Genomic DNA, 15,107 nt, shown 5'->3' on the forward strand with positions numbered 1-15,107 from the left:
GTATACCATGTATACCACAATTGGACTCTCCTTTTTCCTTTTTTTTTTGTGTGTGTGTGTGTGTCTTTTTTTTTTTTTTTTTTCTGGTCAGATCTTACTGGGTGATCGCCCGTTCAAAAGGGTACGACCATATCGCCATCGCCATCGCCATCGCTGTTCCAAAGATGGCGAGTCTGTTGGGAGTGCGCTATTTGCCATCACTTTTGGGTACGTTATCTGTGGGTGTTACACGACATGAGCAGGTGAACAACAGCTTTATGCTCTAACTGCAGGTGCAAAGGCGGGCCATGTGCTCACAGCGGCGTCCAGGATGACCGCCGGTGGCTTGCAGCTCTTCCGATCCTTCGTCATGCCGCCGATCATGCACCGTGACCCCCGGTATGGTGCCTGCTATGAACTGCTCGCTGCTCGTTGATCTTGTTCCTGAATAAGTTGTTTATAAAAGAAGTGTCTAAATTTAACTTGTGATCAAATAGTTAATTCATAAGCCGCAATTTCATTCCTCAAGGCTCATTCCGCAATATAGCACAACTTTGCAGTGCTTGCATTCCTTTCCTGGTTGATCGATTGAGAATGAACTTCACTTTTTTTCTCTGGACAGCTTCGAGTATGGTTACCTTTTAAAAGCGGATATGTTGCCGTGTTTAAGAATATATTAGACGATTCAGACCGAATCATTGTGAGCTAGTAGGATATGTTGTAGACAGTCTTCGTTAGCATTCCATCTAGGTTGTTAAATATTGAAAATATTTATGCTTAGTTGCTGTGGTTAGCGGTGCGCCATTAACAGGTCGTGGGAGTTTCAACGAGTGCTTCCTCCTGTTATTATGGAAGACGGTTTAGTTAGATACTTTGTTGGGCGAGTTGGTAAACATCCATTGTTAATTAAAACAGCGCGAACAGAATGACACAAAACAAAATAAAGGAAGCTACAGGACAGCGCTTGTCCTGTAGCTTCCTTTTATCTTGTCTTGTGTATTCCTGTTCGCGCTGTTTTATTAACAATGAAGCTTTAGTAAGCAGTATGCGGTCCGATAACCCATTTATATATGGCTTTGTGAGCTAACAGTAATTAGTTTTTACCCGATTCTTTGTGCCAATATAAATCTAGTAATATTGAGTATGTCTACTTCTGGTTATTGACCATGAAAAGGAAATAACTAGGAGAATCAGAGTGGGATGAACCGCGACTGCAAGTAGTCCTAGATCATGAGTGGCGGCATACCTTCAAGATGAAAATATATAACAGTTGTATCTTACAAGTACTCATCTGCGGGGCTAACGTGGAGGTTAACGAAAAGGGTTCTACTTAAGTTGAGGACAACACAGAGAGCTATGAAATGGAAAATGGTAGGTGTAACATTAAGAGACAGGGAGCGTGCAGAGTGGGTCAGGGAACAAACTCAAGTTGGGCGTTCTAGCCGAAATCAAGAAAAAATTGGCATGCGGCATACTGGGTATAGAAGGTATTCACTGAGGCCGTACTACCAGATGGCGCAAGCATCGTCACGCCTCAGCGGCGAGTGCTCGCGCAGTATGTGATCCGTAAAGATTTATCAAGTTGTTATCAAGTTGTTAAATATTTCCACATCCACTTTTCATATTGGAGCCCTCTATGCACATGGAGTCTGCAGCGGTATTTTCGTGCTCCGGGACATAATACTGCCTATTTGGTGTTACAACAGGCATTCACCCATGCAACAGCTCAACAGCTAAAGTGGCCAGCTGCCCATTGCGCGTAAAACGACTTGCAGCTGATTAAATCTGTTGTTAGCTGCCACTGAGGCGCATTAATTGCCCCAATTCCAAAGCTGACATGGCCGCGAAACGCACATTTCTAGTGGCAGTAGTTGGCAAACTGCCGATCGAAGCTTTCACGGGCGCTGTTCCAGCAGTAAAGAGAAGCAGTGCAGTTGCTTAATTTGGGTGACAGAAGGCCGAGCAAATACTGTTACGTGCTTGCAGCATAAACGGCTCACCCAGCAAGCAGTTTTTACAAATTGAGTGTCGACAACGTAGCTCTGCTTGAAATTCACATAACTCATTGAACCTAGGTTCACAACAACGCGATGTGCAGCGATAACTCCTGATACAGTTGTAGCACGTCACTTGCAGGTCGTCAGAGGTCACAGCACTAGCTAAAAGAACAGACACGTTGCAATTTACTCACCTCTAAAAATGGCACGCCGGCCATTGATGCCTTCACACACGTGTGGCTCATGGCTTCGCTCGCTTGCCAAAAAAATTGAAGCGCTTTCATGGGTTTGTACGTTTTAATTTCTTCACCTGTCAAAAAACTTAAGAGCGCACTTCACAAGCAGGCCCCGATGTCGGGGAATTCAACACAAAGCAATGGTCTTGTTTTATGCCGCACATCACGACGAAGTTACCACAGTCGTACGAGCCGATGTTTTCACAAAGTAGAACATTTTATCGAGACCGACGTCTTTCTTGTTCTACAAAGTCCACGGGTACAAGTGCGTATCCCCTGACTCGCACGGTTTTCGCTGGCGCACGCAGAAGTTCCGACAAGACACGAAAAGCGCATCCCGGATCAAGAGTTGAGTACTGCAGCTGGTTGCGGCGGCCGTACACACGACCACGCATATTGCGAATGCCGCGCCGGCTACTAGCACCCCTGGCGGATGACGTCATGTGCATACCTTCTATAGGCTGTCTGATGGTTATGATGATTTGTGCTCGGAGACAAGCCTTGTACCAATTAATAATTGTGTTGCCATTGGCAGAACCCAGTGGACATAGTTCTGTGAGAACATACTGATAACATACTTTTCTTCAAGAAAAGTTGTTCCATTTGAAGTAATCTGAACATTGTATAAGTAATAGAGATGCACCTGCAGTCAGTCAGTTCAGTCGTTCAGTCGTGTCCGACTCTTCGTGACCCTATGGACCATATCACGCCACGCTTTCCAGTCTCTCACTATCTTCCTAACATCACATAATTTCATCTGCAGCGCCTCGAGGATGCCATCTAGCCATCGTGTTCGCTGCCTACCCCTTCTCCGGCGACCCTCAACCTTTCCCAACATCAAATCTTTCTCCAGCGACTCCTCTCTTCTCATCAGATGACCAAAGTAGCTGAGCTTTAACTTTAGAATTTGACCCTCCAATGAGCAGTCAGGGTTTATGGTCGACAATATCGACTGATTTGATGTTCTGGCAGTCCAAGGAATTCTCAAGCGTCTCCGCCAGCACCACAATTCAGACGCGTCAATTCTTTGGCGGTCAGCCTTCTTCACAGTCCAACTCTCGCATCCATACATCACAACTGGAAAGACCATAGCACGAGTTATACGGATCTTGGTTGGCAGACTGATGCCTCTGCTCTTTACAAGGCGGTCAAGGCTAACTATGGCTCTCTTTCCCAGAAGCACGCGTCTCCTAATTTCATGGCTGCAGTCTCCTTCCAGGGTAATCTTAGAGCCCAAGAAGAGAAAATCTGTCACAGCTTCCACTTCTTGTCCCTTGATGCTCCAGGACTTGATAGGGCAAGACGCCATGATCTTTGTCTTTTTAATGTTCAGTTTAAACCCAAACTTCTCACTCTCTTCTTGTACACGCATCAGAAGACTCTTGGGTTCCACTTCACTTTTTGCCATTAAAGTTGTATCATCCGCATATCTAAGGTTGTTGATATGTTTTCCAGCAATCTTCACTCCAGCTGAAGACTCGTCCAGACCGGCATTCCTCATAATGCACTCTGTATATAGGTTAAATAGGCAGGGCGACAGTATGTCTCACTCCTTTCTCAATCGGAAACCAATCAGTAAGACCATGCCCAGTTCTAACTGTGGCCTCTTGCCCTTCATACAGATTCCTGAGGAGACAGGTGAGGTGAATTGGAACTCCCATCTCTTGGAGAGCTTGCCACAATCTGCTGTGGTCTACGCAGTCAAACACTTTCGCATAATCAATAAAGCAGAAGTAGATGGGTTTCTGGAACTCTCTTGCTTTAGCAACATTAGCCTTGCTTCCCCATTTGGGCATTTGGATTTCCAGCTTGGGCTGTTTCCATTCTTTGGAAGGGTGCATGCTTATAATCATTAAGTAGCCACCTGTTTGAGACATAATTTGAGGAAGTCACAAGTTTTATATGGTCTAGGTACATTTTTTGTACCCAAAATTTATAGCTATTCAGTGCTCCACTCACAGGTATTGGTAGTGGCCTAATGCATTTTGTGTACAAGGCTTGTGCCAGGAAGTGTACCATTATCATTGATGAAATGTGGTGCAGAATAATTACTCAATAAATTGCCAGCCTTGCAGTTTTCTGTTTTCCAGGCTGAATTATCAATGAGTGTTTTGGGGGTTGAAATAACTCCAGAAATGTATTGTGTTTTTTTTTTTTGTGTGTGTGTGTGGTGTTATTGAAAGCACTATAATAGGCAATTGTGCTCCTAAACACTGCTTGCCCCTGGGCACTATAATGATAATTGTGCTCCTACGGTCACCTCCCTCATCCTGCGATTCAGACAACAGGCTCAATTATCTAATATAGTGTGCATAAAGGCAGGGGTGATCCCCAGTGCTGCAAACAGCTTCTGAGACAAAAGTATAGTATGTTCTGCACTCAACTGCTAAACTCGGGCGCGAAATCGAATTCCGGCCGCGGTGGTCGCTTTTTGGTGGAAGTGAAAAGCAAGGTGGCCACATACTGTGTGATGGCAGTGTATGTTAAAGAACCCGAGGTGGCCAAAATTTCTGGAGCCCGCCATTATGGAGTCTTCATAGCTTGAGTGACTTTGGGATGTTAAACCCTGCAAAGCAAACCAATGTACTCTGCATTTGTTGTTTCGATCTCACGAATAAGGTTGTTTCCTTGTTTTTCCACACAATTACGATTGATTAACAGTGCTTGTATATCCAGTGATTGTTGTGTGCTTTCCTTTTAGTGGCAAGTATTTGCAACATGATACAGTGGTTTTGCACTTGTGCTATAATTTGATATCAGTGTAAGCATGGCATGCAAATTCTGAGTTAAATTTGTTGAAAAGGTGGTTGAGAAAACTGGTATATGGTGATGGTGATGGAAAAATGAATATGCTGCAGTTAGTGACATTGCATAAGATGAGTTCGTGTATGAAGATCAGTTCTCTTTATTTTAGCTTTATGTTAGGCAGGAAGTGGTTGCTAAGAGATTTGCTAAGTGTGTTACTTCAAGCATTGTACATGTGTTGATTTATTTATCCCAGTGCGATTATATTTCAGCAGTTTTATAATTACCGGCCATGTTTTGGCAGTAGTAGTGAAATAGTGCATGGGTTCTTTTGTTGCTAGCAGGCTTCATTTTTAGGTATTGTTGGTAATTTTGTCATTGATTGTTTGCTACAATGAGTTGTTATTAACATTTTTGAGCAATTTTCTAGGTCATCAAGCTCAAGGTTTTCAAGCTCGGCTGCCACACTATATTCTTGAGGCTATCAGTCTCCTCCAGACGTGGTGATATTTTACTATCAAGTATGGATACATTGTGTAACTTAGTGCATATTGGTATGTGTCTTTCCTTGTGTTATTTCGTTGAGGTCGTTGGCTGTGCTCTGAAGCTGCTTTAAAAGCTGCGTCATATTGGGTTTCGGGCTGGTTCCAGTACCACTATTGTCAGTTGTGCCAGGTGACTGCTTGTCGGTCATTGTTCCTGTCTCAAAGCAACCATTGGGAATAGCCACTGGCATCAATAGGCAAGCACGTGAATGACACTGCTGATTGGCAGACTTGGCGGCTGACCTGTAATGCAACTAAACAATGCTAACTTGAAGGCCTCTCTGGTTGAGAACTAGTCTCCAATGAGAAGTGGCACGATAGGCTCTTTGTGCACAGATTGGCAGCTCTCTACTATGCTGCTCTGCCTTTTTGCACAACAGCTGTCGCGAACTTGTTCTCCGACAGTTGGGCAACACCATGTCACATCGCGGAAACTTGCTGCTCTTTGAGGCACCGATGTCAGGAGCCGCCCATTTCGCTACTATTTCGCCCAAATTCATGTGCTATACGCGGGGCTGGGAAAAATTATAGCGAAAGAGACTGTACAATACGTGCACATACCCTGACAAGCAAGCGTCTCGTTTCTCAACGAGTGCGCATAACAGGATACTTACCGGTGGAGCGACAGTCCAAGGCGGTATATCCGTGTAGCTCTAGCATTCCGGCATGGAGCATTTCATATGGTAGCTTTTGTTGTTGGGCCAGTTGGTTTGATTCCAGGCTTGCGAGACTCGGCGCACAAAGGCGAACCACAAGAACACGAAGGACGACTGGACAAAACGGATCAGCGCTTCGTCCTTTTAACTCTCGACTTCATGCGTTGAGCCCCGTCCTTCTTGCTCTTGACTTCGTGCGCCAAGCCCCGCAAGCATTTCGTATGGCGCAATTGAGGGGACCCAACCACACGTCACGAAATACACGTGTACTGTGGCAGCGGCAGCTCCTAGGCCTTCGGCCCGTGTAAAGGTCCAAAGTTCCATCCATCGTCTGCGCTCAGCGCGTGCCTCAGATTTCTAGAGCAGGCGTCACATAGCGAAGGCATTCCTCCAGAGCGGGGCTTGCGCAACCGTAACAGACACCATCTACCGTCTATCGCTTGCCGTGTCAGTTGACGGCTAAATGCCCATGATGCTTTCTATTATATTTTTTATGACTAAGCTTCATTCACCACCAGCCCGCGGCGCTCCCTCTTATTTTTTTTTCTTCCTCCATGCCGTCCGCCAAAACAGATTAGGCCCAGCGACAAGTACGGCAGGCAGACAGCAGCGCATATCTCCTGGCGCACCCCCGGGAGGCGCTGTTGCCGAAAGCTGCACCACGCTTTGTGCAGGCATGCATGCTGCTGTTGCACAAGTATAGCAGGCAGTCCCTCTGATAGTAGCTTTTTTTCTGATACGAATGTGCACTGCATCAAATCAAGCAGCGCTACATATACTGCGCCGTTCCGCGATCTCGGCAGCAGCGACGGACAACGCGGACCATCGGCGCACCGTCTGCGACAGCCTCTACAAGTTTTAGTGAATGAGAACGGCAAATAAGTAGGGTTTTGGTTATAGTTAGATGTACTCAACAATTGTTTACATCAACAGCATGGAAGTACATAGAATCCGTACGAAACGCCGGTGTGCAACCGCAGCAATCTTGCTCGACAACGGGAGGAGCGACCGTCATCGCGTGAGCGCTCGCCTGCATGTGCTGCCTGCAAGACGCCACAACAGCCATAAGTGGAAAATGATTTGCAAGGAAACTTTCTGCAAAAAAAAAAAAAAAATGTATCTGCAAGTAGGAAATGCGCAGGAATGAGTCAATCAGCTCAAATATGAGCGCTTTGATTGGTGTGTTGTCGCCCGGAAATTCGCCCGGCTGGCGAACAGGCCAAACAGCGTTGACGGACACTGTTTCCTGCTTGTTTTGGTTGCCGAGCACTGTCACACCGAGGCAACACTGCAGCAACCTGTTCGGCTTCCCGGCTGTTTGTGCGGTGTGACATCCTGTTGGGCAACAAGTTGGTTCGGAAACTTGTTGGCGGCTTGTTTGGCGAACTTGTTCGGTTGATGTCGCTGTGTGTTTCCGCAGTGTGACTCTGGCTTAATGGGAAAGCGACAGCGTCTATTATATAGCATTGAATAGTTCAGTCTGTGCTGTACCATATTGCTTAATGCTGTAAACAGTAGAAGAGAACGAAGAAACGAAGCTTGCATACATTTTTTTTGTGCCAAGACTCCTAAAGTTGACATTGTGTTTCCTGTACTCATGTTGGTTTGGACAAATCGAAGTTGAACATCAATAATTTGTTTCAAGTAAATTCAAAATGGGTTACAGGATTTATAAAAGGAAATATGAACATGAACCAGTTAGCGTATTTTGTAGATATCAGATACTTTGTATTTATTTCATGCGCTAAGATGAATTGTATGCCTTGATGATACTATTGAAAAATGGCTTGGATTATAGGGTTTAACATTCCAATGTGACTCAGGTTGAGGCACGCTGTAGTAAAGGGCTCTAAATATTTTGACCACCTGGAGTTGTTTAACATGCACTGACAATGCACAGTCCATGGCTGCCTTGCTTTTCATTTCCATCGAAGAGCTGCCTCTGCGACCGAGATGTGAACCACAGTCCTTGGGTTCAACAGTCGAGCAACCAGCCCTAATCACCGAGCTACCGCGGCGAGTATTGGAAAATGGGATGGTATATTATGGCTCCAAAAAGTGGCCAGTATCGTGGTGTCCAAAAAGTGGCCAGTATCTTGGTGAAAAGTTTTTGAACTATTGACAACCTGTCTTAGTTGAATGAAATGGTGAAATCATTATTCAAAAAATTTGCATAGTTCCATGCATAGCCTTTTTTAACTGATGCTTGTTTAGTGAGCTGTGGTAATAAATGAGTACTCAGTCATTCGCCAAGTACAGCTGTGCAGTTACTAAGGAAAGCTATGCAGCTTTCACAAACTCCATAGTTGACGAAAATGTTTTCCTGTTAATGCGTAATTATTCTCTTATTAGAAATTTAATCAGCCTAGGGGATTCCCTTTAAACAATTGGACGGAGATGTGTTAAAGGGCCAGTGACCAGGGTATGGCATTTTAAACAAACAAGCCCGAACCTCAAGCAATCCTAGATAGTCTGTGCAAAATACTACAGCGACGTGTGCACCGGAAAGCAAATCAAAGCTCTCATTCTCCCCTTTGAAAGCAAGTTTTCCTGCTTTATACTCTGGCTGCCTATCCTGCACTGTGACTTCAATACCCCGGCCTTACCCAGGACGGCATCCACTGGTCAGTCTTTGTGGCTGATGGTTGTGGCTGATGGGTGAAGGGTGGGCGGAGACCACTAATTGTGTGAGCCACTCATTTTGTGCTTCTTTTTCGCCCATTTTGTTGTCTCGTACGCGGTGTCCCTGCTCCGAGGCCGTTCTTTGTGCTGTGTTGTTCCTTACAGACACCACACCTCCTGCCAAACTCTGAAGGAGGAAGGAAGAGGAATTTGGCTTGTGGAGGCATGGCAGCGGCTAGGCAGTCGGGGCAAGAGAGGAAACCCTCTTTGAGGGAACAGGAGGAGAGAAACACCACCGAATCGGTTGATTGCAGTGGCTGTAACTGTGCTGCTAATTACTTTTTCAAAAAATGTTTGCTGCTTTGTGTACCGGGGCGAAGCCTCACAATCAGCGAGGGCGAAAATATTTTCGACTGGAAGGTAGACCGTTAATGTGCTCAGTGATTGCTTCCCGAATTCAAAAAAGGTAAAAATGTCAAGGTTCATACCTAAAATTTAATAGCAGTATGTGAATATTGACATTTGGATAGTGAATATCTTATTCATTTAGTCTGCTGAATTAGTGCATGTGCAGAATTGTTCCTAACTTAATAAAGTATATTCTGAATCTTTCAGATACTTTAATAAAGTATATTCTGAATCTTTCAGATACTTTTTTAATTATTGGCACAAAACTCAAATAAGGCTTGCTGTATACTTTACAACTCCAAAAACGTGGGACTGCATCGACACAGCGTGGTGCCACAATCAGGATGACATGTTGAGCACTGTGTCCATTTGTGTGGTGACAATATGCATACATACCCTCCAGTGCTTGACTGCTGAGCCCAAGGATGCAGGATTGAATCCTGGTGGCCACTTATTGGTGGAGGCACGGCTTCCTTGTACTGTAAGTGCACATTAAAGAACCCCAGGTGTTCGAAATTTCCAGAGTCCTCCACTACAGCATCTCTCATAGCCCGAGTAGCTCTGGGACGTTTGTAGAGGGCTCTCACCCTCTTCATGTAGTGAGATGTGGCGTGGCATTGGTTTACTCCATTGTCATAAATAACAACCCTTGACCAGGGCAGATTTTTAGCTCCAAAGCTTTCTGAGAAGGCTGTATGGCTTTCCCTTGTAGCTGTATGGCTGCTCTTGGATGGATGCTAACGGGTAATTACTCCTTTTATCACTGATTACTCCATCTTGAGGGATTCTTAACATTTAACCAAGATCCTTTCCACTTTGAGTTATTGATCAGTTTACTGTCTCTCTCTCAACTCACTGCAGTGGTTCAGTGGTTAGAGTGCTCGGCTGAACTTGAGTTGGAGCCCGGCTATGGCAGCTGCGTTTCGATAGAGGCGACACGCAAGGTGCCCATTTACTGTACAATGTCATTGCATGTTGAGAAACCCCCGATGGTGAAAATTGTCCAGAGTGCTCCACTATGGTATCTTTCATAGCTTTAGATGCTTTGTTACATCAAACCCTACCAAACCAATGCAATGCTGGACATTATGAAGTTGTGAAATTCAACAGCCAAATACTCAAACTTTATGAATGCATCGCAGTAAAACACGTTGCAATGCAAGTGGTTGCATAGTTCCTAGCAGAACGAGATGCATGCTCTGTTATCCCCTTTTTTCTGCTATTTTTAATTTTCTACAGATATAATGCAGGAACTGACCAACCAGCCCGGCAGTTCTTTCAGGTGCCTGCACATGCATGCATCATTCATGGCCATGCACGATTGTATTTGCCAAGACATTTTAGAGAGTGTGCTCTTCGCACTGCAACTCCCAAGGTTAACCTTGAGCCAATAGACAGCGTAGTGGAGGGCTCTGCAAATTTCCACCTTATTACAACTCCCTGGGTCATTCACTTGCACGTTTCCCCTTGAGCCGAGAGATGCCATAGTAAAGGGTTCTGGAAATTTTGACCACGTGGAGTTCTTTAATGTGCTCTGACCATGTGACTAGGCAACTGGTTTAACAACTGCTTGACTAGCGTTTGGTTGCTCAGCCTCGCCATGGATGAGATGCATGCCGGTCATATGCGTCGACGCTTCGGCGCAGTGATGTGCAGGCTAATGTGTAGCAGTGCTTAACAGAGCTTATGCTCGAGCAACTAGGTTTAACCGGGGTAAACCTCTGAATTCTTGTAATGCACTTATCAGCACAGTCTTTAAGGGGGGATGAGGGGATCGGAGCAAACTTTTTTATTTTTTGACTTAGAGGGATGAAATTTGGTAGGCTGGCTTGAAATAGCATCAAACAGAAAGATATAAAGTTTCAAAATGATAGCTTCAGTAGTTTTTATTTTACCATTGTTTATATGTTGGTAACATGTTGCTTGCTCGTGGAAAGCCTAGCATGACAGCAAAATGGGCTATGGGTCTGTAAATGTTCTTAATAGTTACTAAGAAGTGTGGTCTAGGTCAAGATTCTCCTTAAATTTTTTTAAACTTCTCTGCTCTTTTCCTAAATGACTTATTATACATCTTCTCTTTATGTTTAGAAGGTATCGTGCTCTAATTACTGTGTAATAAAAAAATGGTGAGCCTAAATAGCAAATCTGAGACTGTCTTGATGTAAAGCACATTTCAGCAATTACAACAAGACAAACGGGATAAAAATCCATGCACCCATTGCGATGCTGCGCTTTCCACAAGCAAGGTGGTAAGTTCAAAACGAAGTTTTGAGAAAACAAGCTCAAAAGTTCCAAACTGGCACACACTGTCTAAAATGCTCCTGCACTGTAAAATTTCATGTCTCTGGCAGCAGGCAATTTCTTAGACCTTTGTCCTTTCAAAAGATGGGCTTTGTGCGCCTTCTTAATGCGCTGAGAGTCTTTCTCGGCGGCCCGCTGAAGAGAAAGGGCTCCAGGGCGCAGGCCCAATGTTGTGCACAGGTTTGAATATGCTCTCAGATTGCCTGAGTTGTACTTCAAAATCGCCTCGTGCACTGCTGTTTCCACAGCGAACAGTGAGGCATGCTGGTCTTTCGATAATAGTGACCAAATCACTGAATGGAGGCTCTCAGCCGCATTTTGAGTTTTGCCTCCCCTGCACCGGGCCAGCAACTGAGGGTCTGAGAGGCGCTGGTACACTGGCAGAAGTGCTTCAGCGACCTTCGGTGATAACTTGTACTTGTGAGGGGGTGGTGGTTGTCCTTCTGCCTCTGCTGATCGATGTTTGCACCAGCTGAGGGGGCCAGGGGGACACAGCTCATGATGGGGTTCACCATCCGTCGACGTCACATGATAATAGGTCGACATTACTGCCCTTTGCATTTCTTCAACTTCTGAGTGGTTCCGCAGAGCGAGGCCATAGTAGTCAGTCAATTTTTTCATCAGCTGCTGTGTCAGGCCCCCCTTTCCACCTAGTGGCTCTCCTTTTTTAGCCTTGCTGACCAGGGAGCGAAGTGCAGCACCCATCCGTTTTTTCACGTGATTTATGCAGTCCTCTTTGGAGAGCTGCACAAAACCATAAACTTCTTCGTCACACAGAGTGCGGAACATGCGGCTGTCCCCATCACAGACTATGTTTGTGTACCGGAGATCATTCTTGCTCAAAGAGCGCCTGAACAGCTGCAGTGCAGCCTCCACCTCCATTCGTCCAGAATTCACATCAGTGTTTTTCTGGCACTGGTGCTGTTGCTTCCACTCAGCATAAGTGGGGTCACTTTCAGCTGGCTGTCTGCTGCACCCAAGGCAGAAGTTCGAGAGAACCACACAGTCTAACACAAGCCCTGTATGAAACTCAATTACACAGCCAACGCCAGTGTGAGAACTGTGGCCACGTGTCAGCCACGTACCATCGTACACGACTGTAATATTCTTTGAAAAGGTAGTTTCCATTTCTGTGTACACCTTTCTCACTGCCTCTACAGCATCTGCAAAGATGTTGTTTGCAGCTGCTTCTGCAGCAGGCTTGAAAGTTTTTTTTAGATGCTCCTCATATGTTTTGTGGTGTAATCCTCTATGTGAAACATTCATGGTGGCCCAGAAGTCATTGAGAGCAGTTGGTCCCTTACCAATGCTCTTTATCGCTTGAATTGATCTGATGTTGATATCAAAGGCTCTAGAACCACTCTGCCTTTGTGAAGACCATTCAGATTGGAGGGCACCACAGGAAATACACGAAAGTACCATCTTCACAGCTAGCCCTAATTTAGTTTCCCGATGCACTGTTAGGCCAGGCTGATGACAAATTGGGCAAAGCATGGAACTAATCAGCGAGTTCAAGGCTGCTACTTGCACAAGCATAAATTCCTCTTCTGGAGGTGCGGAAATGGCATCTTCTCTTGAGTCGGTCAGCGCAAACTTGCGCTCCGTAGCTGAAACCGCGCGAAGCGATTCGCAAACACTCGATGCTTGCACCTTTGCCGTTTCCGCGGACACAAATCGTGTTCTGAGGTGAGCTTGAATAGTGCGACGTTCACTGGATGAATATTCGTCACTGCGATGATCGGCCACCGGCGAGTCCGTGGAAGCGAGCGTGCACCCGCGATCGCCGTAACTCGTCGATGGCTCGGCCGCCGGCGCGTCCGCGAAAGCGAGCGCGCGCCCGCGAACACCGTAACTCGTCGATGGCATAGGATTGCCTTCACTCGCGGTTGTCGGCTGTGGACACATTTTGGAGTTGAAAAACACATCGCGGAAACGTGTCTCCACTGTGCAGTCAGGCGGTGATGACTGTTGCAAGACCACTTCGCTCGACGAGCTTGTGCCGGGACGCTCGCATACGGTGACATTCACTGGCGTGTCGATCCTCACTGGCGAATTAACGTTGCGCCCACGGCTCAACGGCGAGAAATCGTGGCCCGTCTCACCTTCGCTGGCTGGTGTCTCACCCGACGAACTTGCAGTGGCACGTCCGTGCACGGCGAGACGCACGTGTGCGGCGACGCTCACTGGCATGTCGATCGTCGCTGGTGAAGTAACATTGCACCCGTGCCTCGACAGCGCAGCACGTTGTTGGTTGTTCTCACAATCGCTGGCTGGTGCCCAACTCGGCATGAGATCGCACAGCACATTGGGAGAGAGATCGCGTAGCACGTTGGGCGCGTACTCCGCCGATTCCGAACGGACGCTCGGCTCGGTAGAACCACCTGTTGATGATCGCCGCTTCTTCCTTGCTGTAACAGGCTTGCGTTTTCGCTTCCCGTAAGCATGCTTTGTCCGGAACTTCTTTTCGAACGTTCGCTGATCCATTGCACGTGGTCGAAGACTCGAAACGCAAGAAAAAGAATTGCTTTCCAGCGGCGGACAAAGCAGACGCTCCTTGCGCTGGCTGCCATTATTGCCGCGGCATCAGCCAATGAGGAGGCGCCTAGCAACACGTCGCGGCGCAGAGCCAATCGGGGCGCGGTATTCATTGGCTGCTTCGTGCTGCCGTCTTGCGGATATTCCTTTTTTGTGCGCTTGCTAGCTGGCGGAGAAGGGAGGGAGGGGTTGGGACAAAGAGCTGAAGAGTCGGGCTTTCCAACGATGCCAAAATGGCGGCGCTCCGTGGCGGGAAAGTCAAGCAGTCATGCCGTGAACTTGGCAGCTTTTTCGCGGTTCGGGAAGAATATCTCGACGCCGGCACCGATAAATATATTTATTTAGACTACTTAGAGTTTGTTTTTTGGTGAAATATTTCAGGACAACATAGAAATAATGTTGTAGATTCCGAAAAGCGCACTTTTCAAAAATCGATTTTTTCCGCGATTTTCGCGATCTGATCCCCGCATCCCCCCTTAAAGGGCTTGTGCTCCTGCCATTGTAGTTCAGTTCAGTTCAGTTCAGCCCAGTCGTGTCCGACTCTTCGTGACCCTATGGACCACATAACTTCATCTGCCATTGTAGTAACGACGACTAATTGTGCACATTGCGAAAAACACCACCCAGCAGAAAGCTCATAACTTTTACAGGCCACTTCTGCAGCTGGCACCACCAGTGGCACTGGAGCAGAGCAGCCGCAGCGTCACCAAGTTCAATTACCGGAATGGCCAGCGGAGAACGTGCCGCGCAGTGATAAAAAGGTTCATGCGCCTCAACTCTGGCCTGTGGATACGGCCTCGGTCTGGCAGGGCCAAGAAGCTCTGGAAGAAGCCCGACCACATCTTGCAAGGTCTGCGTACCCATGTCTTCTGCAATAGGACACAGTGCAAACTGCTTGACAAAATGGTTGGCGACTACTGGAAAAGGCCCAAATACTATGTGGATGATCCCTATGAACCCTACCACGTGCGGAACAACTTCTTACATGTAAAAAAAACCTGGCAGTAACATGTTTCAGCGTAGTTGACAGCTGTGAATAAAGTGTGGGTATAAAAGCCAACTTTTATTTCACACTGTTTTTGT

The 15,107-nt window shown here is 46.4% G+C and overlaps 2 protein-coding genes across 2 annotated transcripts; one reads left to right on the plus strand and one right to left on the minus strand.

The window, feature by feature from the left end:
- The first annotated feature begins 108 nt into the window (after positions 1 to 108).
- mRpL35 (mitochondrial ribosomal protein L35) lies at positions 109 to 15,084 on the plus strand. Its single transcript, XM_084591545.1, has 3 exons — positions 109 to 207; positions 273 to 378; positions 14,675 to 15,084. Exons 1-3 carry the CDS (start codon positions 165 to 167, stop codon positions 15,030 to 15,032), a joined length of 507 nt encoding a protein of 168 aa, XP_084447671.1. The 5' UTR covers positions 109 to 164; the 3' UTR covers positions 15,033 to 15,084.
- Positions 11,059 to 14,501, minus strand: LOC146206735 (uncharacterized). Its single transcript, XM_084591540.1, has one exon. It carries the CDS (start codon positions 13,971 to 13,973, stop codon positions 11,499 to 11,501), a length of 2,475 nt encoding a protein of 824 aa, XP_084447666.1. The 5' UTR covers positions 13,974 to 14,501; the 3' UTR covers positions 11,059 to 11,498.
- Positions 15,085 to 15,107: the final 23 nt, after the last annotated feature.

This window comes from Amblyomma maculatum, chromosome 1 (assembly GCF_055883805.1).
Source record: "Amblyomma maculatum isolate TAMU_Amacu chromosome 1, ASM5588380v1, whole genome shotgun sequence".
In the NCBI taxonomy this organism is placed as follows: Eukaryota; Metazoa; Arthropoda; class Arachnida; order Ixodida; family Ixodidae; genus Amblyomma; species Amblyomma maculatum.

Coding starts and splice junctions, on each gene's coding strand:
- mRpL35 (XM_084591545.1), top strand. CDS start 165: ATGGCGAGTCTGTTGGGAGTGCGCTATTTGCCATCACTTTTGG. Junction 208..272: donor CTATTTGCCATCACTTTTGG/GTACGTTATCTG, acceptor CTCTAACTGCAG/GTGCAAAGGCGGGCCATGTG. Junction 379..14,674: donor ATCATGCACCGTGACCCCCG/GTATGGTGCCTG, acceptor TAACTTTTACAG/GCCACTTCTGCAGCTGGCAC.
- LOC146206735 (XM_084591540.1), bottom strand. CDS start 13,973: ATGGATCAGCGAACGTTCGAAAAGAAGTTCCGGACAAAGCATGCTTAC.